Consider the following 23243-nt stretch of genomic DNA (forward strand, 5'->3'; position numbering starts at 1 on the left):
CTGGCTCCCATCTCATGTTTCCAGACCCTTTATGCAAACTAACTCCTTGTTTTCCTCTACTTAAAGCACAAAGAGAAGCACCCCTTTTCTCTCCCAGAATTTTCTTGCTAGATTTAAACGACATTGATCTTTTCCTTTTTGTATCTCCAAATGCATTTATATACTCTGTTTGTTTTGACATTTAATTTTATCGTATTTTAAATATTTAGGATAGAGTGAATAAGAAATTGGCAATGAAACAAAATTTGAATTATATGCTGATTCTACCAATTCCAGGTTTTATAACATTACACAAGCATGTTATATGCCTCTGTAGGCTTCTATTTGGAAAATGGAAATTTTATTATTCAGTGTTGGTTAAGATTGTAACACTGACTAATGAGTTAACAAACGTCTTGCGTGTTTCTTTTTAAGGTGCTATTTTTCTTATCTAGAATTCTGTCCAGTATTTTGTGAACTAAAACTTGTTACAATTTTTGTTATGGCCTTTTTACCTATTTTCTGTCTTTAATCTTGTTTGACTTAATTAAAACTGTAAACCTTTTTGGTTGTTTGGGGACGCATATCAACATTTAAGTGCCTACTGTTTACAAGGTTCTAAATTATGTATTAAACAAAAAGATGAAAAAAAAAGTTCCAGACTGCAAGCAGTGTGAGAGCCACGGGGGCTTGGATAAGACCCTGCTCTCTGTGAGCCTGGAAAGCTAAGACATATATAATCGAACAGAGCATCATTTCTGGTGCAGAACACTGTAGCACTTTCTCAGTGTGAATTTTTGCTTCCACCTCTCACAATATAAAGCACATACTTTTTACTGCCCACTAATATTTTGAGTTTCTTAGGAAACACTTTAACCAGAATGCTGACTCTGTGGTGAGACATAGGTCAGCAACACACTGATAAACACATGGGGTTCTGTACTGACATATGATAGCTCTTCAACTTAGGAAGATGTATTTCAGTCAAAGGAAAATGTTACCTATACTTTACCATTGTCATCAAAGCCATGTGTGATCTCGTGTCCGATGACCATGCCGATGGCCCCATAGTTCAGTGAGTTGGGTTGCCGGGCACTAAAGAATGGGGGTTGCAAAATGCCAGCAGGGAAGACTGAAAGAGAGAAGACAGTGGAAGATTTGGGAAGATTATCTGTGGCATTGTCAATGACAGCATCATAATTACTAACCTGTTTCTACCATGTTCATTTCACTTAGGATAATAGATGATAAAAGTCTTGTGTGATAGACACCAACACAATCATTTATTATTGATGGTGGCAAAGTGACTGAGCCAGCGCTGTGCTCAACCTATGATTTATTTATCACAATTCACCTACCAATCTTCAAGATTTTTTTTTTCTGTAAGGAGTTTGGAGCAAGGAAAATGTTTAAGTTATACTCAGGAAGATCTTTCCCTTGTGTAAATATTTGGAAAGAAGAGCTACTCAATAACACACATTTCTTTTCAATGCTATCTCTGAAATTGTATCTGTCCCCAATTCTAGCTAAAATAAACTGACACTCAGTCATAGGGGTCCCTCCATCACTTAATATTTTATTTTTATCAGGGTTCCTATGACACCTCTAAATTCTGTTTATTTCCTTGTTTATAGTTAGAACTCTTCTTTATCTGATTTTTTCATTCCCATCCTGGCACCTCAAATCTCAGCCCTGTATGATCAGAGATTTATGTGTTCATACACGTTTACTTATGTACTCTTTGGTCTATTTTGTTTTTTGTCTCTAGACCCCATAGCCAGACAGTTCTTGGAATATAATTAGCACCCAGAAAAAATTATTGACCAAATAAATCATCAGTTATAAGCAAAGGGATATGTATTTTCAATAGACTAAGTTGTGTATAAAAAGTTTAGCAGGCATGAAAATCTCCAAGAATAAGATTATTTTATTTAAAAAATTTGGTCGATAAATAATACCTTTTATGGCTGTTGTAACATCTGTATTGAGTTGAAAACTTTTTCCATTTTTATGTCTCAAATACACATGAGTACACCAAACAGCAAGCACTTCATTTCTTCTAGGTACCAGTTTCTTGCCTGTTATTTTTTTCCAATGGCACTTAGCAGACTCGATAGTGTCAGCAGATGCAGCCCCCATCAGCAAACCTCTTCTATGGGTCTCAGCTGCCTTATTTTCTTTACAAAGTTGGCATCAGGTGCTGCCCTGCTCTAGCATGTCCTGTTGTCTCTTCTGGGAAGTTTGACAGTGTATCTTCCTTCATGCCTGTTCCTTGTGTGGAGAGTGACAATTTCCTAAGAGATATTCTCACTTTCTGCCTCACTTCAGTTTCTGCTAATATAATCTACCCTCTTATTCTATTCTGTAGCCAGGTTAAAGTGCAATAATGGTCACTATTCCTCTCCTGCTAAGAAACTTTGGAAGGTTGTTCTGTGGCCAAACAGCATCCTCCTCCTGACCCTGCATGACATTATATTTTCCTGCTTCTCCTGGTCTAGTCCTTTGCTTTAACTTCTTACAATAAAAGTACCTGCTAAATACACTAATGTGTTTCAATTATTTTTTTCTTGGGGTGTATTGCCTCCATGCAATGCAAAGGGACTATTATTTTGGGCCAATGTTGTCTAGAGGAAGTTATCCTTTGACCTTAGAAATGAATGAAGTGAATGAAGATATAGTCTTATGATTCATTAATTTTACCTTTCATATTTTAAAATTCTAGTACACACTAGGTAACTGCAGCACGATATTCTGGAATCGATAAAGAATTGTATGTCATGTTAGCACATATTACAAGCAAAACTCTGGGCCTTTCCTATACAGGACATCAAGATATAAGTGAAAGACGCTGACCTTCAGTAGTTAAAAAAGAAATTTAACATTCAATTAACACAGAGTAGCAAATATTTTCCTTCTAGGGTAAATATGACCTAACCTTTCATGAACTTCAGGGATAAATATTAGGTATTTACAGAGGTGGCTTTACAACACTGTAAGCAATACTGTTCTGCAGATCTTTCAATAGGTTGGAAAGTTGCCATTGTCTCATTTTAAAATGACAAAATAATAAAAATCGACCTCTGTCCTGGGAGACTTGGTAAAAGTCATCGCTCACATGCAGATATCTGCCTGAGCTAAACAGTGCCAAGAGATTATTTTTAGCTGAAAGTTATAAAAATTATATGCAGTACTTTATTAACTTAAACTGAGCATTATCTCCCACACTATGTACTTTGATTAAAATCCACCCATTATATAAAATGCTCTTATGAAATGTGCTATCAAGGCTAAACATTAACCACAGAGATGCAGCTGACTTAATTACAGCCCTGGATGCCATTCTTCAAATAAGTGATGTGATTTTTCATGGCTTATATTAATACTCATTTCAAGTTCAACCTGGCAGATTATGAACTCCCTTAACTTGGTCAGCTTAATTTTTTTTAGAAGGATCTTCTTCAATAATCTCTCTGATGACAGTGTTGCTAGCCACCAACAGATCACTTCATGACTGCCAGCAAGCTGGCCAATTAAACAAGTCACACACACACACACACACACACACATCATTATTTTTTCTTCGTTTCTGTCTGCACTCTTACCCCCACCCCACTAGTCCCCCCCCCAGTCTTATCTAGATTTCAAGCAACTCAACTTTAAGATATGTCAAACACAGCTTAAGTTTGCATTCAGGTAAAATCTGAGAGTGCATCAATACCAGATCTGGGAGTGTCTAGGGTCTTTCCTACTTGTTGCTGAAATGAAGCTATGTTGTTTCTGCCCTGAGATAAAAATAAATGTCTAGCTGCTTCACTTCACGGTGAAAAGCAATTCTGCTAATAGGGTTTCAATGTAGAGTTAACTCGTACTCTAACAAATTTCATACTGACAGAACTATGAATATTAAAAAGAGGATTTGGAGGGGGCTGGGGATGCTGTTCAATGGCAAAGTGTATGCTTATCATGTTTATAAGGCTCGAGGTTCAATCTTCAGAAAATCTGTCTGCCCATCCATCTGTCCATCTATCCATCTGTCCATCTGTCCATCTATCCATCTATCTATCTACTATCTATCGATCTATTATCTATCTATCTATCTATCTATCTATCTATCTATCTATCTATCTATCATCTATCTATCTATCTATCTATCTATCTATCTATCTATCTATCTATCCATCTATTTATCTTCTCTCAAGATTCACAAGTGAAGAACTTCTAGAGTTAAAGGCACTCTGAAGAAAGCTGTTGATTGGTTTCAGAGATGCATTGAACCAGGTGCTGGGAAGTTGATCACCAAATAAGTCTTGTCTGGTTGGAAATGATCTTTTGTCTCTTCAGAAAACATTAAGCTAGACTTTGAGCCAATTGATTGATTTTTGCTTAGCACATCTTAGTTGTTATCTACAAGTTATATAAAGATAGTCTTTCTAGATTTTTTATGTAATCCATTTTTATAACATGTATCAAAATAAATTACAGATAAAGTTTTGCTTCAAAGATTGAAGTCATAAAATCACTTAAAGAAAATGTAGATAACCTCTTAATATATCTCCTCTTAGGTTTAAAGGCATACAAAAAGGAGTACTTAAACTTCAAAATAAAAAGGCAGGCTTTAAAATTTGTTTTTAAAGTAATAATAAACATCTTGCAAGGCTTTTTAGCAATTTCTATTTCAAATCAGTAACATACCTCAAAAAAGTGAGGCTTAAAACAGACTTAGAGATAGAAAAAGAATGGTTTGAAATGAGACTGAGATTATCATCCTTTAATTCTGGCCACAATGCAATAGAAAGTTCTATATTGAGTCCTTGTGCAGAGCCTGCTCTATGACTTTAGCGCACTTCTGTCAGTGTCTGGGTGGTGTCTGTCAACGTGGCAAAAACTCTTGGAAAAAATGGGCCTATTTATATTAAAAGAAAGATAGATTTCAAATGTGCCCAGGTATACCTGGGAAGAGAGAAAAAACATCTTTGCCTTGAGACGTTATTAATTTATTCATCATATTTTGCATACATGTGCTGATTTTCCACCATAGTTTATGTTATTACTATTAGTGCAACAGAAATCATTTTGTCCATTCTGAGCAAAAGTCACTGCGTGGCATAAATTATATGGTAGAGTCTAATCCAGTGGTTCTAGTGTTTGGTAAAAGCAGCTAACAGCGAGAATGGACTTATCCAACCTATGCTTCCTAATTATCATCTATCCTTGAATGAAGTCAGGAGGAATTCCTCTTGACTGCTTGCTCATGTGGGCTCATGCTCAGCTTGCTTCTCATAAAGCCCTGGCTCACCTGCCTGGGGATGGTACTGTCTGTATTACACTGGCCCCACCTACATCAATTAACAATCAAGACAAACTCCCCACAGACATATCTTCAGGCTAAATTTGAGGGAGGCTTTCCTCTCAGATAACTCTAGCCTCTGTCAAGTTGACAGCTGAAGCTGTCTAGAGCACTGAGGTTTTTTCAGCTTTCTGAATTCCTTGGAAGCTTTGGAATGAAGGAAAAAAAATAGAAGAATCTCTGCTAAAGCCAGACTGCCTACTGAATTACCATGAGAACCAGGTCTAAATGAGTTGGCTCTTCAAACCTCCAAGAGTCAGTATAATTTTAAAAAGGACCTTTCAAAGAGCACATAGGAATAAAACAATTCATTTACATTATAGATTGGATGTTATAGAAGAAAACACCTGCTGTAATTTGGACTAATTTTATTTTCCCTAATAGAATGAAAAGAGGTACACAAATCCATGGATATTTCAAGAAGTGAAGCAATAACTCAATATCACCTTTACTTAAAGGGGTATTAAAAGTTGGCCATACAGCAAATGTATGTGGACTAAAACTTATTTAGGGCTATACTTTACCTATCTGATTTCTGCCCGAAGAGTAGAACGCATTGACTACAGCTGCTCCACTTATCCACCTATGGGAAACATAAGAACTTGTTACAGAAGATCCTTTATAACACATCCAATCTGCTTACCTTAGAAATAAATGTCAACTTTCTGTGTGAAATATGATCAACGAATTGACATTAGCATAGTAGAATGAAGACTCATTGGAAAATATTTCTATTTATTAAAAAGTCAACATATAGCCAGGTCTACAATCTGTTATTTCATTTGCATGGATTTTTTTGGAGGCATCCGATGGTTCAAAATCTACTACATCCATTCAGAAACTGTGGGAGGCTAAAATTATGGTGAAATGGGCATCGCTTTAAGCTTTGATACTAAATTGTTCCAACAATTCTGGAACAGTTGAGAACGAATGAAACAAAGGCTAGCAAAACTTCAGATTCAAGTAGCTCTAAAGATTTCAATTCTTAGTTCATAATGAGACTCTTTGGCCGTCCAGATATCTTAGCTCGGAACAATGAACTTCAAATTATTGGTCCTTAAATCTTATTTTAAAAATGAAACACTGGGAAAGATGGTGCAGTAGTTAAGAGTAGGAATGGCTTTTTCAGAGGACCAGAGTTCGTCTGTCAGCAACCACATCAGGCAGCTTGTGAGTGCCTGTACTCCAGTTCCAGGAGAGTTGATGTTTCTGGTCTTTAAGGACACTTTCACCAGTGTGTACATACCACACACACACACACACACACACACACACACACAAGATTAAAAATAAAATAAATCTTTAAAAGCATTTATTTTATAAATGCAGCAATATTGATGAAAGATGTATTTTCTTGTGATTGTAAAGTAAAATCCAGATAGTTTTTTAAATTGAGTTGTCTGTCAGTCCGTACCAAGACTTAGGCTCTGCACAGAATCTAGAGTTTATAAAACATGAACCCTAAATATAGAAGGCTAGTTTAGGAAGTGAGAATAATTTATAAATTATTGTTACATAAGAGTATATAAATAAATTAAAAAATAAACAAAATAAAACACTGGTCACATGATAATTTGTGGGCTGAAAGACAGGAGATATTACCCTCATCTCTTCCTGCTTAGACACTACAGAAGATGCCTGTCAATCATCATATAGTAAGCACGTAAAGAAAACAGAATAATAATAAGCTAATATATATGTCCATTGACTTCAGATGACCTCTTCATGTTAGCATCTCCACACACACTGACGACAACGTTGGAGTAATTTCTTAAGGCTTTACTAGTTATTTTGCCTCAGGGCAATAGCCAGTGTGACAATTATTCTCCTTCTAGTAGCAAATCAAAATAATTCATTTTCTGTCAGAGGCATTCTAGTCTCTCCTGTGTCAGGTGAGCAGTACAAAGTCAACACCTTGGTTATAACTATTGTGACTTATGACTTATAACTTAGTCAGCAACTATTGTGAATGTCAGGTATACGTGCTAGTTTAGTTTCTTAAAAATAACGGGCAGAGACAAATATATAGCGACCATCTGAAAACTTCTGTTATCCTTTTGATAACATGACTAAAACTTTACATAAAAGGTTGCTGGCCTTTACAACTGTTCTTTAGGCAAACAAGGAGCCTGGAAATAATGAAGAATAGCTTCCACCTGTCTTTCTGTTAGTTTGTTACCATTGTTATTTTAGCACATGAAAGCACTTTAGGCAGGATGGGGCTCACATATCAATCCTCCCTAGTTCCAGCAGAGCTGAATCATGAATATTTTAATGTTTCCTGCAAGTTGATGATTACAAGAACACGTCTTCTTTGTTTTAATTAAATGCCGCTTGCTTACTACACAATTTGTAATGACTCACAAGCAAGGCAAGTATTTGTAAACCCAGGATGTTAGATTAAAATGCAGAAATCAGAGCTACAGAGAACAAGTTGATTTTATTTCTGTGGCTAACAGAAAAAGATGTCTGTTTAAACAAAGGTGGAGATGAGGAAAAGTGACGCGTTTAGAATGTATTTGCATAGGTTTACACAGGTACCATGATTCAGGTTGAAGTGAAGTTCTTTGGAGCTAGTGAAAAGTTCAGAATGGATAATATGGTCAGACAATTCTAAAAAAGCACTGTTGTGTGAGCAGAAAAATATATTCTCAACAACTTCATAGCAAATATGGCAATAAAACTCACAAGCAAAGAGTTTACAGTTATTAAAGATTTTACCAAAATTGATTATGAATTAGAGCCTAGTCTTAGTGGTTCTGTGTAAATTTCTTAGTTGCAAATTCTGAGTTGTGGTAATAGCTGTGCATTTTATGTGTAATTATAAAGAATCATTATAAATTATTTGGCTTTGAACTAACCAAAAGTCCTAATAGCAAAGTAGAAAAAGTCATAATTCAAAGATGAAATGTTATATTGAGAAGAAAAGGCAAATACACTAAGTGAATGCTTCAAACGGCATACTTCAGACATGACTGGAAGACACAGACATAGAAAAATGGACATCATACAATATTGCTGGCTTAGGCTTACTGCTTTTGTAAAAATAAGTGCCATCTTTTATTACTTTAAGGCATTTTGCGTTTTGACTAATGTTTATAATTCTCCAGCAGGGAGAGTTTTACATATTAACATGTCTACTGTGAGTTATAGCTCCTAAAACGTAGGTGGCCACTATGATCATGGATCACGCCCAAAAAATTAGAATTTTGGTGGTGGGGTTTACTGAACACTAGAGTGTAGTACTTGTCCCCTGCAAACCCCGGAAAAAATTCTTTAGGACAGTGTGTCCTTAGTCCACTCTGGAGAATTATACAAATTCAAAAAACCAGGGCATTTTGTCCCAGGTCATGATCAGAACTTGAAGTACTATAATTATATCAATTGTTACATCTTAAGTAGGGTAATGATAGCAGAGACATACTGAGTGTCTGATACTTGTGGTCAATTATGAAATACCCCAAATACCAACGAAAAGATAAATTAATGAGGCAAATGAAATGTTTTTAAAATGTAATAGTGATGTAATGAAAATTCTAAGTTCTTTTGATTTCAATCCATCTGTGAAAATGGAGAGGCTTTAGTTTGTAAAACTCAGACAATGCTGACCATGACAGTAACACTTGGAAGAGAAAAATGCACATAAAGAAGAAAAGTGAAAAGCAAACGGAAACAAAAGAAAAGAAACAAATGGAGGTGCTATTAGTCCAAAATAATGGCTAATGTGTGCTTCCCTAAGATCCCTTCCAAGTGTGCAGGCCAGACCTGAGCATCCTCTTATGTACGGTATTAGACCAGGGAGAAGAAGCAAAACTCTGAATTCTGAATTCTCTGGTTCTCTTCCTGCCTCCAGTGGTCTATGCATGTGTGAGCATGGGCTGTGTGGTGGAGAGGTAGAATGCAAATGGAGGAAGTAGGCAAGAAATTTATTTTTATAGAATTATTATAATTTAATTTTAATTTCTGAAATGTAGTTTTGTCAGGTAAGCTTAACTGGTCTTGAATCAGCAACTAGACATCCTCAAAGAGGACATATAACTAAAATGCCCGTGAGAGATGAGCCAGGTGTTTGCCATCCATCTCTTTACACCCCGAAGAAGCTAGGCAGTGATGCAATGAAGGGACCCAGTCTTTATGACAGGTAAGAAGAGCAGATATGAACATTCAAATTCAGCAGCCTTTAAGACAAAGTGAACCCGAAGGACTGCAAGAGCACTTAGAATAAACCTCTTTTCAGCCACAGAATTTAAAGCTTAAAATAAAGGACAAGACTCTTAAGGTCCTTCTCCTTAGGGAGTGTTCAATTCTCGGCATCTATGCTAAAAGCAACTCCTTTGAAATCAGCAGTATGATAAATAGCTTTTTGTGTGTTCCTCTTCAAGTATTGCTGGGTGAAAGGAGAATTTTGTTGAAATCTCCGATCATTATAACCTTTTACACTTCTGTTATTTTTTCTTCTCAAACGCTTCTCACGTGCTCTTCCTGACCTCCCAGATCATCCTGACAGAATAGAGGGCACCTGTAATCTGCAGGTAGGGAAACTGAGTCACTGCATAGTCTCTATGTTCTGGTGTAGGAGGTTGTTCTGTATTTGTGTTGCTTTCATTGGTTGAATAAAGAAGCTGCCTTGGCCTTTTGATAGGGCAGCCCTTAGGTGGGTGGAGTAGACAGAACAGAATTCTGGGAGGAAAGAGGCAGGCAGAGAGCCGCCATGGAGCCAGCCGCCAGGTCAGACGTGCTGAATCTTTCCTGGTAAGCCATGAGCTCGTGGTGATACAAAGATTTAATAGAAATGGGTTGAATCAAGATGTGAGAGTTAGCCAATAAGAGGCTAGAACCAATGGGCCAGACAGTAATTAAATTAATACAGATTTCTGTGTGGTTATTTCGGGCTAAGCTAGTCAGGCAGCAGAACAAAGGGCCCTGTGCTCCTACTAGAAAGCTCTGCCCTAAGCCGGGTGGTGGTGGCACACGCCTTTAATCCCAGCACTTGGGAGGCAGAGGCAAGCAGATCTCTGTGAGTTCGAGACCAGCCTGGTCTACAGAGCTAGTTCCAGGACAGGCTCCCAAACCACAGAGAAACCCTGTATCGAAAAAAAAAGCAAAAAAAAAAAAAAAAAAAAAAAAAAAGCTCTGCCCTAATACATGTAGACACTGAGTGGCGGAACTGAGGAAAACATATTTAAGGGAAAGGGAAAGATGGCCTGTTTGCCTTCCTCCCAACCCAGACCACCAAACTGCTGATCCACACATGCACAAATACCAGAGCAGTGATTAATGCCTTTCTATTGTCAACATAAAGAGGGCCTTTTCTCTTTCTCGCCTACCATATCCCTTTCTTTTCAAGGCAAAAATAGATGTTATTAACTAAATTTAGAAAAGCCAAAAATAAAAACAAAAACCCACCATCCCCAAAAAATCAAAGCTCAGAGGCTGTTTACAAAGCTAATATGTAAAGTACAGAAATCTTAGTTTACCCAAACCCTACCCTACCACCCCCTCCAGTTCCACAGTTCACACCCCTTTCCTCCTCCACAGACATAGTACTTTAAGGCCTAAACAAAAATGCAGGAGAACTAAAGATCTTCTCTGAACATTGCATTTGAGTAGTGACCGCAACTAATGTACAGTTGGTGACTGAATCTGTCTGAAGACCAAGACCCTCCTGATACTGAGCTGGAGAATCCACTTTTCCGGATACTAGGTAATCCTGAGAACTCCTCGTAAGGAGCACAAACCTCTTCTATTCCACGCAACCCTTTGTATTTACCTGATTCCACATCAAGGCACCATCTGATTAGAAGTAGTTTCACAGGTAATGACAGTCCATGTTTTATTTTTAGCTTGAACCACGAGGACTTAGCACACTGTTGGGAACACGATAGGCACCCACCAAATATTCAGGCCTATTAATGGCTGCTCCACAGGACTGACCCAGCTTGCCCTGTGATGGGGAGGATGGACAGCGTTGCCTTTCTGCAGTCATAGAGAGCTGCGGCAACGAGGGCGGTACCCTATCCGAGCATGGTCCTCTCAAGAGATTACACATAGTAACGGTGCCAGAGTTCGAGTTGTCCTTTCTAGTTAAGTGGAAATAGAGGACGTTTTGATGCTCTGTTGTGGTCTGCCACCATCTCTTGTGGTCTCTAGGTGTCTACTGACTGCAGTCTGCCATCATCTGATTATACTGATCAGAAAGCCCAGCAGGCACGGAGTAAGGAAGACATCCTATGGGTTAGCGAGTCTTGTTTTGTTTTCAGTCACTATTCTGTTCTACTCATTAATTTAGCTTCTAGCTGACATTCTCAGAGAATGTTTTCCTGATCAGTCAAAAAAATTACATCTTTTTTTTTTTTTTTAAAAAAATCAGTACCAAATCTAGAAACCTCCTAAGGAAGCCTTAATGTTTTGTTGTTCATGAACACACAGGCCTTGAGGTTTATTTTTGTCCTGTTAGCTCTCAGCGAGTTATCCTTTTATTACAAGTAAATGATTTTAGATGCATTACTAAGTACTCTTGCCAACACTTTTACTCCCAGTTCAGGGCTATTTTTCTCTGAACTGCACATGTTTGAAATTCCTCTGCAATTGCACCAAACCCTCAGGAGACATCACATTCAGAGTTAAAAAAAAGTTATGCATAGTCAGTCAGTAACCATATGAAGTTTTAAAATTATTAAAATTCCTCTTCTTTCAGGTGTGAGCTGTTCACAAGGGTAAAGGGAGGCCCTTCAGCCAAATGATTAACTTGGACATATTGCATGTATACTCCTTGAGACTAAGTTTTAAAAATCGTTTTACAGAAAAAAGTCACAGGGATGTATATCTTCACCAGATGTGGGGGTAAAATGTGGAGATGCAGGCATTTTTATGTTATCTGCCAAAATAATTTTATCAACATTATTACAGATTGGTCATTTGCACACCCTATTGCCATGCATGAAGTATCCACATTCTATTAATCAATGTCCTTTTTCTTTTTTTTTGACATAGTGGTTTCTTCCTTCTACAAAAATTAGCTTCTTGAGCAACATCAAACTGTGACAGTTCTGTATGGGTGAGCAAAAAGGTGCTGACAGGCAGTGGCTAAAGACACAACACTGGAGTCAAGCCGGGCAGAGGTTCCTGTTAAACAAACAAGGAAAGAAAAAAATGCTACATCTGGATGTGATGGTGCACACCTTTAACCCCAGCACTAGGGAGGCGGAGACAGGAAGATCTCAGGAAGTTTGAGGCCAGCCTGATCCATATAGCAAGTGCCAAGACTACACAGAGAATCCCTGTCTCAAAATAAATAAAGAAAATGGGATGATACAAACTCAGAAGCAACGAAGGGAGGGCAGAGGGTGGTTTGGAAGCACTGAATATCAGCAGAGTTTTGGACTGAGCTGGGAGTGTGGCTGACTGTTAAGGAATTCCGGAGAGCTATGGGAACTTTCGGCCTTTATAAAGGTTCATATTTCTTGAGCTAATCAACAGGAATGACAGGCAAAGTTTTCGTCGAGAAAGAACATGAGTCAAGTTGTATCATCGAGACCTTGGGGACAGCAGTGTGAGGATGAAGTGAAAACATGAGATAATTGGCAATAATTTTTTTAAAAAAAAATGAAAATAACAGAGAAAAATGCGGTGAGGAAGCAGGCAGAAATGGTTTTAAACACAACTGTATAATATTTAATCAGCAGCAGGGGAAAGCAGTCTTTTTCTTTGGAGAGAGCACTATAGATGAAATAGAGAAGCCCAGAGTGATCAAGAGGAGGCCCCGGTGTCTATCTGGGTGGGGATAATAAGGTAGAAGCTTCTAGAAAATGGACAGCTAGAAGGATCAAGATTAATTTTTGCCTCAGTGGCAAAACGTTGTGCTTGTGTAGTTAATGATATAGCTACATAGAAATGCTTGATAACCAGCTAGATATTAACTGTAAAGCTCAGCAGACGGATCTGGGCCAGATCCAAATACTCAGATGCAATAAGGATGGTATACACCTTCGAGAAGTAAATGCATGTGCCCACGGGGGGCACATGGAGTGGGATGATCTAGGAGTTACTAGGTAGTTGAATTTACTTATATTGCTAGTTCCCTGGAATTTTAATGCATTAATCAGCATTCCTCTAAAATACTCTGCAACGACCCAATAATAGTTCACAGACTCTCCCCTATCTTTTCAGTATGTCTGTGGACATATATTCCTCTGACAAGTCTGTGGAATGAGGATCTGAGAATGACAGGTGACTTCCGGCCACATGACCAAGTGGAAGCTATAGATTTGTCTTTCTGAAGGTCAGTGAGGACTTGAACCTGAGGACACATGGAACAAGGAAAGGGACAACAAAGGTGACTTTTCCCCTATTGAACAGGTGTCACATCAGTCAGGAATTTTCACGGGGAGGAACCCAAATGAAATAAAGGGAACTTCTATTACCATGCACCTCATAGGATTCAGACCTAGCTATTTAATGCGGTTACAGCCAGAGTATTCCTGGTGATTTTAAAGCACAAAAATAAGTTTAACAAAACTAAAGGCATCACCTTGGGAAAATATTTTTTAAATGAAATACAGAAGAAGATGATACAAACGGAGGCTAATTCAGAGGTCTGTACTTGGAGGGTGGTACTTATGAAGAATTCCAGTTTTTGGGTTCTGAGTCTTAGAACAAATGAATCCTGATATAGGAGCTCTGAGCTGGGGTATCACTTTTTTTTTTTTAATGTTGCCCATGTGATTCTAAGGTGCAGCCAGATGTTTGGACCTTTGCATTAAGTGTGAAAGAAGAGGGAGAGAGGAAACCCTGGCACTGGATGGCAGAGAGCTTGGGAGCCACATTGTAGCTGTCTCAGAATCTTTGGGAACAGCTCAAACAAGACTAATGAAGCGCTTAGGCTGTGCACTAAAATATTAAAATAGCTTTGGACTTTTCCCGGCACGTTTCTGTCCTGTAGTTCAGGTCATTGCATCACACAACTTCTGCTGTAAGACCATCTACTGTCTGCAGTTATTTATCTCTTAATATCCCAGGACCCGGTGACAACTGGGCAAGTCATTTCTCTAGAACAGTAGTTATAGAAAAAAAAATCAATGAAACACATTGTTAGTCAATACACAAACCAAGGCGGGACATTTAGTTTTCAGTTTCTCGGAAATTCACTAATTTTAATTGTTACTGAGCTAGCTCAGTGTTAGGCGTTGAGAATGGCTTTGGTTATTACAGGGTTAAAAGTCTTGGAAGAGCAATCTAAGGAACTCAGTGGGTTTGAGGACTCAGCACATATGCTGGTCAATCTTTGCATATCACCTATTTAGTGGAAAAGCAAAGGTCAAAATAATAATCATTATGAAGTAATGTCGAGACGAGCATAAATAGGAGAGCAGTATTCAAAGGCTGTTGCTCGAATGATTACTGGTCTCCTGTGTAGCTTTTGCAGGGTTAAAGTAAGTGTCACATGAAGCAATCAGAAAAGGGAGTGGGCTTGTGGGATGCCTGGCCAATAGAAAGAGTAGGCACTAATCGCGGAAGAATATTCTGGATGCAGAGTAAGGCCCAAGCATGGGCTTAAAGAGCAAAGTCACATTAAGCTAAGGTGTTTCTGAAAAACTTGTCCAGCAAAACGCTAGAGACAGCGACAGTTAAGAAGCCACTTAATCAAGAGATGAAGTTAAGTGTGAGGGTGCCTCAGTGGAGACAGGCTTTGGTTTGAAGTTCCTGGCCCGTGCTATTAATACAGTCCGGTTAGATGTTCTTAGAACCACCTGAGGGAAGGGGGCATTGCGATGGTCAAGGGAGCAGAGCCAGCAGTGAGAGGCTTACTACAGAATGAACAATTAGGAAACAGACTGTACGCACTCATCTTTGTCCACCTTTTCTCGGAGCTTCTTCAGCTGCTTGCTTTGGCTGAATTTCAGATTTTGGATTATGTTCTCAAAGTACTCATCTTCCGTGTAGTTCAACTGCATTAGACAAAAGGTTTGAGAGAAATATTACTGTCAGCCTCATCACAGTACGGCTAGAAAACAAGTTAATACAGTTAAGAAACAGCATTAAAAACCCACCAAAGGATGCTCTATTCCCAATTAGCCTTGCTATATGTTCTGTATGTTATATCTTAGCCTTGTTACATATGTGATACCGTAACTTTAGTGTATTCTTTTATAACCACTCATGAAGCAAAGGTCAGGCCAGCCTCACTATACTGATATCATTCTCCAGACTACAATCGTGCATAACCACATCCTCTTTATTTAGTACCCACTGTCCTTGGCACTGTTCTTTTTTTTTTTTTTAATTGAAAAAAAATTTTCCGCCTCCTCCCCACCTCCTATTTCCCTCCCCCTCCTCCCGCCCCTCTCCCCCTCCCCCCACTCCTCTCCCCCTCCCTCTCCAGTCCCAAGAGCAGTCAGGGTTCCCTGCCCTGTGGAAAGTCCAAGGTCCTCCCCACTCCAACCAGGTCTAGGAAGGTGAACATCCAAACTGTCTAGGCTCCCACAAAGCCAGAACATGAAGTAGGATCAAAACCCCATGCCATTGTCCTTGGCCTCTCATCAGCTCTCATTGTCCGCCATGTTCAGAGAGTCCGGTTTTATCCCATGCTTTTTCAGTCACAGTCCAGCTGGCCTTGGTGAGCTCCCAATAGATGAGCTCCACTGTCTCAGTGGGTGGGTGCACCCCTCGTGGTCCTGACTTCCTTGCTCATGTTCTCCCTCCTTCTGCTCCTCATTAGGACCTTGGGAGCTCAGTCCGGTGCTCCAGTGTGGGTCTCTGTCTCTATCTCCATCCATCGCTAGATGACTGGCACTGTTCTTTGTATTTTAAGTATTACACTCACTTGTGCTTTCTGATAACCTTGTAGCCTAACAACTGAGATCAGATTTTAAAGCTGAAGATTGTGAGGTGGAGATGTTTCAGGCCATTTGCTAAGATTGAAAAGAGCAACAGAACTAGAATTTGGAGCCCAGGTATTTAGCTTTGAGTCTGTCTCTGATCTTAGGCAATCCTCTCTTGTAGCAAAAGCAATCAACCAACCAACCAGCCAAACAAACAAACAAAAAAAACAAAAAAACCCAAGAAAACTAATTTCTTTTGTGAATAGAAAAGAAGGAATGAGCATTTTGGTGTGGAAACCTCCTACTAGTACTTGGGTGAATCATCCATCAGTGTCATCTCAGACCTGGGGTGTGTCACGTGCTGTGACCAGGGTGTTAAGTCTGTGGTCACAGGTGTGGTCACAGGACAACACTGAGCATCTCAGGCAAGTCTGATCACAGGTACCGAGTGACATTAAACAGTGTCACCTCTTTTAACAGTTACACTACCAGAGAATATTTAAAAAAAATGGTTCTCAGTTATTCTGGTTTTTAAGAGAGGAGGCATACTGTTCCATGCGCACTGGGATGATGTCTAGGAAATAGAAGGCTTTGCGACTTTTATAGCCTTTCAAGCCACTGTAAGCGTCTGTGAGCAGCCCCTCAGTCTACCCCTGATGCTCTAAAGCAGTGGTTCTCAAGCTTCCTAGCTGTGACCATTTAATACAGCTTCTCATGTTGTGATAAACCCCCAAACATATTTTTTATTGCTACTCCATAACTGTAATTTTGCTACTGTTATGAATTGTAAATATAACACTATAAAGGATGCAAGGTTTTTCTCGCCATTGTTAAAATGAAATATATAGAAACCAAATACAGCCCACTACAAGGACAACCAAGTTTAAATTGAACATAATTTGGGTATTAGCGCCACAGGTTTTAGATAGCACTATGGAATCTACAGTTTTGGGCTGATTTACACAGTGTCTGGCATTCCTGAGCTGCAGTGACGTTGCCTCCAGCCCCACACACCACTTCTGAGACTCACCTCAAGATACTCATTATTCAGCTTGTTATCATTGGAAATGATGTCATCAGGATAACCAATCCTTTCTTTAATTGCTAAGGCCTGTGAAAATGACAACATTGGAAGTGAGGATACAACCATCTCCTTAACCACAGCCTTCACATACAAACATCACATGTCCACAACCAGCAATTAAATAGCCTGGTGTGTCATTTACAAAAGGAGCACCTGACAACACTTAACCAGTGTCCTCTGCAGCGACTCTTTACCTTAGTTCAAAATGAATAAAAACAGGCTTGAAACTTAGCGCCTCATGCTTTCTGTCTTCTGGGCTGCAGCTTTCCCCTGAAAACTGCCAAAAGCCATTGCTACACATGTAATGTAGTTTTATGAATTTTTTTTTCCTCTCCAGACCTTTCAATTTTATTGAAGGAATAACATTTAGTACTCCCAATCTTGCAGGATGTAATTATCTTTCCACTTCATTGATTCAGCTGAGAAAACAGATAAGGGCTCCACAGGCATTGTGCTAATACACACCTGAATATTGGCTCCTTCAGTCTTTGTTCCCTTACTTCCCCAAAGCCAGTGCAGATCTTCAAGTTAAAGGAATGGCATTAGCTGCATGAGTGGGAAGTGGGTTTCTTTGTTACCCACCTTGTATTGGTCCACTGTTCATTACTAATTTTACATATTATTATTTAAGTGCATTTATTTTAACTGCCCCATTACTTATTTCTGTTTATTGCTTCCCTGACCCTCTCTGAGACGGTCTCTGATGGTCCTGGAACTCACCAAGTAGGCTGGCCAGCTAGTGAGCTAGGGATATGCCCATCATCCATCTTCCTGGTGCTGGAATTTCAGATGTGTGCCAATACACCTACTTTTGGTTTTTAACATGGGTTTTAGGTCCTCATAGCTTCATGCTTATAAGGCAAGTGTTTACCAATGGAGGAGCTATTGCCCTCCTCCTAGGCTTATAGCTTTTATGCAAATTTTAATTTTTTCCCCCCTGTAAGTAGATTTTCTTTGAAGGCCCTGACTTGTCCTTACCTTTTCTTCAGCTTTCTTTTTTGTTTCAGCATCCATCCAGGTGAGGTCATCTAAAGTCTGAATAAAAACTTCCCGGATTTGTGCAATCAGATCTTCAACCTCAAAGCAAAACAAATATTAGCTTGTTAATAGTCAAATGTAGAAATACAGCCCAGGAATTCATTCTTCATTACAGTTTTCAGACAGAGCTACATGCTGCCTTTAAGGACACAGGTGTATGTTGACACATACAAATTTACAGATGAATTGTGACCCCAAACAAATGGATGGAAGTGAGCATATGGGACTATTATACTTTAAAGCAATACTGCTATTATCGAATTTTCCCAATAAAAGAGGTCTTTCTATATACATGAAGCTAAAATTACCTTCAGAATGTCCCGGTTCTTGCTATCCTTTTAGAAGGTTAGAATGTTAGCTGCCACCGTCATAAGTGGTCCAATTAAGCAAGATGTAGCATTTCAATAAATTGTTTTACTATGTCATTATGCTCCATTGTCTTAATTTCAGGAGCTATTAGAAAATAGGATACACTTCTCATACTTCAAGTAAATTGTAGTTTACTTTGTTGGTGTTTAAGGAAATGGTCAATTGGGCAATTAGAAGACCTTATAAGTCTAATACATGACTGTGAACACTAACAGCACTGCTTCCAGAAAACACATCAACACTTTCAATTAGACAATATGAAGGCAGAGACAGAACCAGATATTAAGGGGTAGAAGGCTAACTCTGTTGAGAGCAATGGTATACTATGATACCCAGATTCATTGCCTAATTAACAAAAATTGAGCTAAGATGTGAACAACTGTAACTGTTAATCAAACAAACGAACCGCCAGGATGCTATTTAGATGCCCATGAGCTGTGTTAGAACATTACCACATGTTTGCTCTCTCCAGCAAACGCTGCTTCCACGTAAAGCCTCCCTACAGCGTTCTCCATATTCCCATTGACATAGTTAGCGCACCGTCTCCACGTCGCTGTTTCTGATGTAGTGCCATAAAGGGCCTAGAAAAGAGAGAAGGAAAACGGCCTCTGACTAGGAGTCAGGGATGGTGAGCAGTAAGAGCAGGCAGTCTGCAAGGCTAGTCTTCCTGTCTGCTTTAAGTTCTTGCTGTACTCAATGCTTCTCTTCACAGAGTAGCTCTCCCTAAGCTACAATAAAATGTAATCCGGCTGGATTGTTTACTTAAAAAAAAAAAAAAAGGCCTTGCGCAAACAAGGTCTCTTTTCAGAGGCGTGTCCCTGTAGAACTTTTAGCTATTACGAGTTAATAACGTTCAGAGAAGCTTTGGGAGAGAAAATACAACCTTGGGCCCACTATACAAACATAAACATGAAGAAATGTTCTATAAAGCCGGAGAGAGGAAATCTTATAACAAGAAAACACATTTCTCCTTTTAATGTTTTAGCTGAATTTCAGGTACATTAGGAAAACTGTGTATACCCAAGTTTTAGTACCAATAAGGGGATCGGCAATTTACTGAAATAACGTTCTTTTTTGCAGTCTCTACTTATTTGTATTTATCGATTTAAGACAAAGTCTCATGTAGTCCAGACTAGCCTCACACTGGCACGAATGATGCTGGCCTTCTGGCTCACTCCCTCTCCCATGTGCTGGGATTACAGGCGTGAGTGACCACGCTTGCTGTTTTAGTTATTTATTGTCTTTTTAGAAACCCATGCTCAAGCATTCTTGCAATTGAGTCCCTTCTCAGCCCTGTATAAAAAGTTATCAATTTATTTATCAACTTTCAAGCAGTTATTCTTTTGCCAGCACAACAACGAATATGTTAGAGTTTTCCTAATTTAGTTCCTACTGACCTCTCTCTTAATATCAGGATTGAATGACTGTGTAGATAATGTATATGCAGACTGAGAAAAAGCTCTAGGTTCTAGTTTCAGGCTAGTGTTCTTCCTAAGGAATGCAATGGCAAAGAAGTCTGTCTTTATATATGCCCAGTGTGCCATGAGCCTCTGAAAATCAAGTCAATTGAGAAACTGATTTCCTCTGAGACGGACTTTAACACATGGGCAACAACAAATCAATACAGTATTCTTTTGTACAACTACGGGTAACTCCTTACAGGGCTATGAGCTCATGATACTGTAGCAGACCAGCGTAGGATGGCAAAGCCCAGAGCAGTGACCACTCCCTACACATGTGCACAACAACCAAATCTGGGCATTTGGATTCTTGGGAAGGGCCAACACAGTGTACACAGGAAGCATTTATAACCATGCATCTCTTTAGGGCTTAAGAAAAGAGAGATTTTGTCTTCACCTTGCGGAAAGCATTTCTGGACTCCTTGTAGTTTCGGCTGAGGCTTCTTACAAGATCCATTATGAACCTCCAGGACATTAAATTCTGAAGATCTCTGTATAAAAAAAACAAAAACAAAAAACAAACCCACCACCCAGCAACAGAAAAGATGAGGCTGCAAAGCTTCTAAAGACTTATAGAAAATGTAAACTTTGAGGACGGGGACACTCTGACATACCTACCTGGGAGAATATTTGGTAAGAATAGGCTTAAGTTTGGTGAAATATTCTGGAGCATAAACAATCACTTCTTCCTCATTTTGAATATTAATATTCACAGTTGACATGATTTCATTTGTAAAATTTGACCAGCTGAATGGCTGGGGAAAAAGCAGGCATAAAACATTCAGTAATTATGGCCTTCCCTTCTTGGCTCCAAGAATTATGGTTTGAAGGGCACACACTAAAGGGGATCAGCTGCATCATAAAATACTTAATAGAAGAGCCAGTTTGTGTTTGAGATTTTTTTGTTCAATTGTTTGAGTCAGCTTTTGAATAAATATTATTTCTCCAATATGATTATTTAGATAGCAGAATTAAATCAACCATTTAAGAGCAAAACAAATCTGTTATGTATACCGAGCACATAATTAGAAATTAGGCTCATTGTCATCTTTTTTCTAGGAAATAATTTTTTTTTTTGAGACAAGGTTTCTCTGTGTATCAGTTCTAACTGTCCTGGAACTAGCTTTTGTAGACGAGGTTGACCTCGAACTCATAGAAATCCACCTGCCTCTGCCTCTCGACTGAAAAAAATAATTTTTAAAAAGAAAAGTACAGTTTTAAAAAAATGAAGCTTCCTTAGTTTCTGAGCATGCAAGTATATACAGACCGTCTTTTATCAGTGGATAATAATAAATAGTTCATTCAAACACAGCCATGCACCTGAGCAGAGTCTCAGCCCCAGACAGGACGTGACTATGGCAGAGATGCCAAGGAGCTGAAGAGCATGTGCGGACCTCTTCATCTTAGTTCTATAGATAGGTGTGCAGGTTTACAACTTCAGTAGCTAAGTTGAAAGTTTTTTTTTTTGTTTTTTTTTTTGGTTTTTCGAGACAGGGTTTCTCTGTGGTTTTGGAACCTGTCCTGGAACTAGCTCTTGTAGACCAGGCTGGTCTCATGAAAGTTTTAAAAGACTGAATCTTGTCTATTATTCCTTACATGGGAATTGAGTACCTAAGATCTCAGTATTTTAGATTCACACACAGAGACACAGACACACACAGCCACACACACACACACACACACACACACACACACACACACACATGTCCCTTACTGTGCAGGAAGTGTTATGTTAAAAACTTGCTTTCCTTTTGTGCTTAAGACCAGTTTTCCAAAACGCATTTATTTTACACATTGTATTGAGAAATGCATGTGAGAAATGACTAACTCACTAACACAGTAACCAGAATCAGTATTACAGAATTAATACAAAGAGAATTATGGCTGTGGGGGTTTTGACATAGTTCCATAAATGTGGCTTCATGTCCCAGCCATGTGGCCCAATTACTACTACACAAGGAAAAGGCACAAAGGAAACTGTTAGAGACTAACTAAACAAAACCAAGAGAGTCATGTTTATTAGTGGATACTGAGACAGATTTCCTTATGACCTGATTCTATTTGTAATTACTGTTTTGAATACTTTCATAAGTGGTCTGGATGAGAATATGGGATGTTTTATGAGTAAATCATGCTGTCTTAAGAACTGAAGAGAAATTTCATGACTTCTTGCTAGACAGCCTACATCTATTGATAACGTAATGGGCTCTCACAAAGACCCGAACCTTCTCCTAACACTTTTCTGATACAGTGTCTAAAATATTGCATACTTCCCTTAAAAGGAATTTTGCCTTTGAATCCCATTCTACTTACATACAGAAATAGCACTTTCAAAGTACCCCTGCCCCAGGACTTTTCATGAAGTTTAATAGTGAATGTCATTGAAATTCATTTTGAAGTTAATTTAATTCAGTAAATAAAATGTAATTCTATGATCTCAGGAAATGGTATAGGAAAAGGGTACACAAAACTTGAAAACTTTCTACTTACCTTCCCGTTAATCTCTAAAGAAAAATTACTTTGGAGCTCGGCCAGAGTCATTTTGTTATAAAGCAGCATTGGGTCATTTCGGTCTTCAGGTTTAGTTGTAGCCTAGGGATTTAATATTTGATTGTTATCTTAAAAAAATACATATGTTGGAAAATAGAGCATAGAGTAGGTATGAGATAATTTGATTTTTCTTCAAAATTTATCATTTTATGTGCATTCAGTAATAATTAATGGTATTTACCCAGAGCATCAAACTTAAAATTTTTCAAAAATCTTTTAACACTTTGGTAACTGTCCAAGCCCCTAATTAATATTTGTGGCTAAAGGTCTATTCTGTTAGGTCTGTAGCTATTTCATATTTTATATCTTTCTTTTGATATAGTCGTCTCCAATTTATCTGCCCCGGGGAGGGGAGATGCAAAAGTTTTTACAACAATTAATGGCAGTTGACACAGCAAACTCTTAGAGCATGGCAGGTCAGTCACAAGTTGGTCAAGAAGAATGGCCACTTTTCTACTGTCGTGATCACCCTTCCTTCTGACTGATTAGTGTTCTGCATTTTGTTCCCTGAGTCTAAAGATTAAGTTACGACAGCAAGTTAGCGCTTGGGATGAATGGTGGGAAGACACAAAAAAGGAAGGTGTAGAATGAGAACT

At 38.7% G+C, this 23243-nt stretch overlaps 1 protein-coding gene across 3 annotated transcripts in view; it reads right to left on the reverse strand.

The window, feature by feature from the left end:
• The window catches only part of Mme (membrane metalloendopeptidase), an 81131-nt gene that overhangs the window by 14858 nt on the left and 43030 nt on the right, over nucleotides 1-23243 (reverse strand). For all 3 annotated transcript variants that reach the window (XM_057756982.1, XM_057756983.1, XM_057756981.1), the window contains exons 10-18: nucleotides 22588-22689; nucleotides 20716-20852; nucleotides 20495-20588; nucleotides 19090-19218; nucleotides 18209-18307; nucleotides 17177-17257; nucleotides 15170-15273; nucleotides 5851-5909; nucleotides 992-1111 (exon numbers count right to left, since the gene is read on the reverse strand). In XM_057756982.1, coding sequence (XP_057612965.1) covers nucleotides 992-1111; nucleotides 5851-5909; nucleotides 15170-15273; nucleotides 17177-17257; nucleotides 18209-18307; nucleotides 19090-19218; nucleotides 20495-20588; nucleotides 20716-20852; nucleotides 22588-22689 — 925 coding nt within the window. The remainder of the gene's footprint in view (nucleotides 1-991; nucleotides 1112-5850; nucleotides 5910-15169; nucleotides 15274-17176; nucleotides 17258-18208; nucleotides 18308-19089; nucleotides 19219-20494; nucleotides 20589-20715; nucleotides 20853-22587; nucleotides 22690-23243) is intronic.

The sequence above is a fragment of the Chionomys nivalis genome, chromosome 24, assembly GCF_950005125.1.
Source record: "Chionomys nivalis chromosome 24, mChiNiv1.1, whole genome shotgun sequence".
In the NCBI taxonomy this organism is placed as follows: domain Eukaryota; kingdom Metazoa; phylum Chordata; class Mammalia; order Rodentia; family Cricetidae; genus Chionomys; species Chionomys nivalis.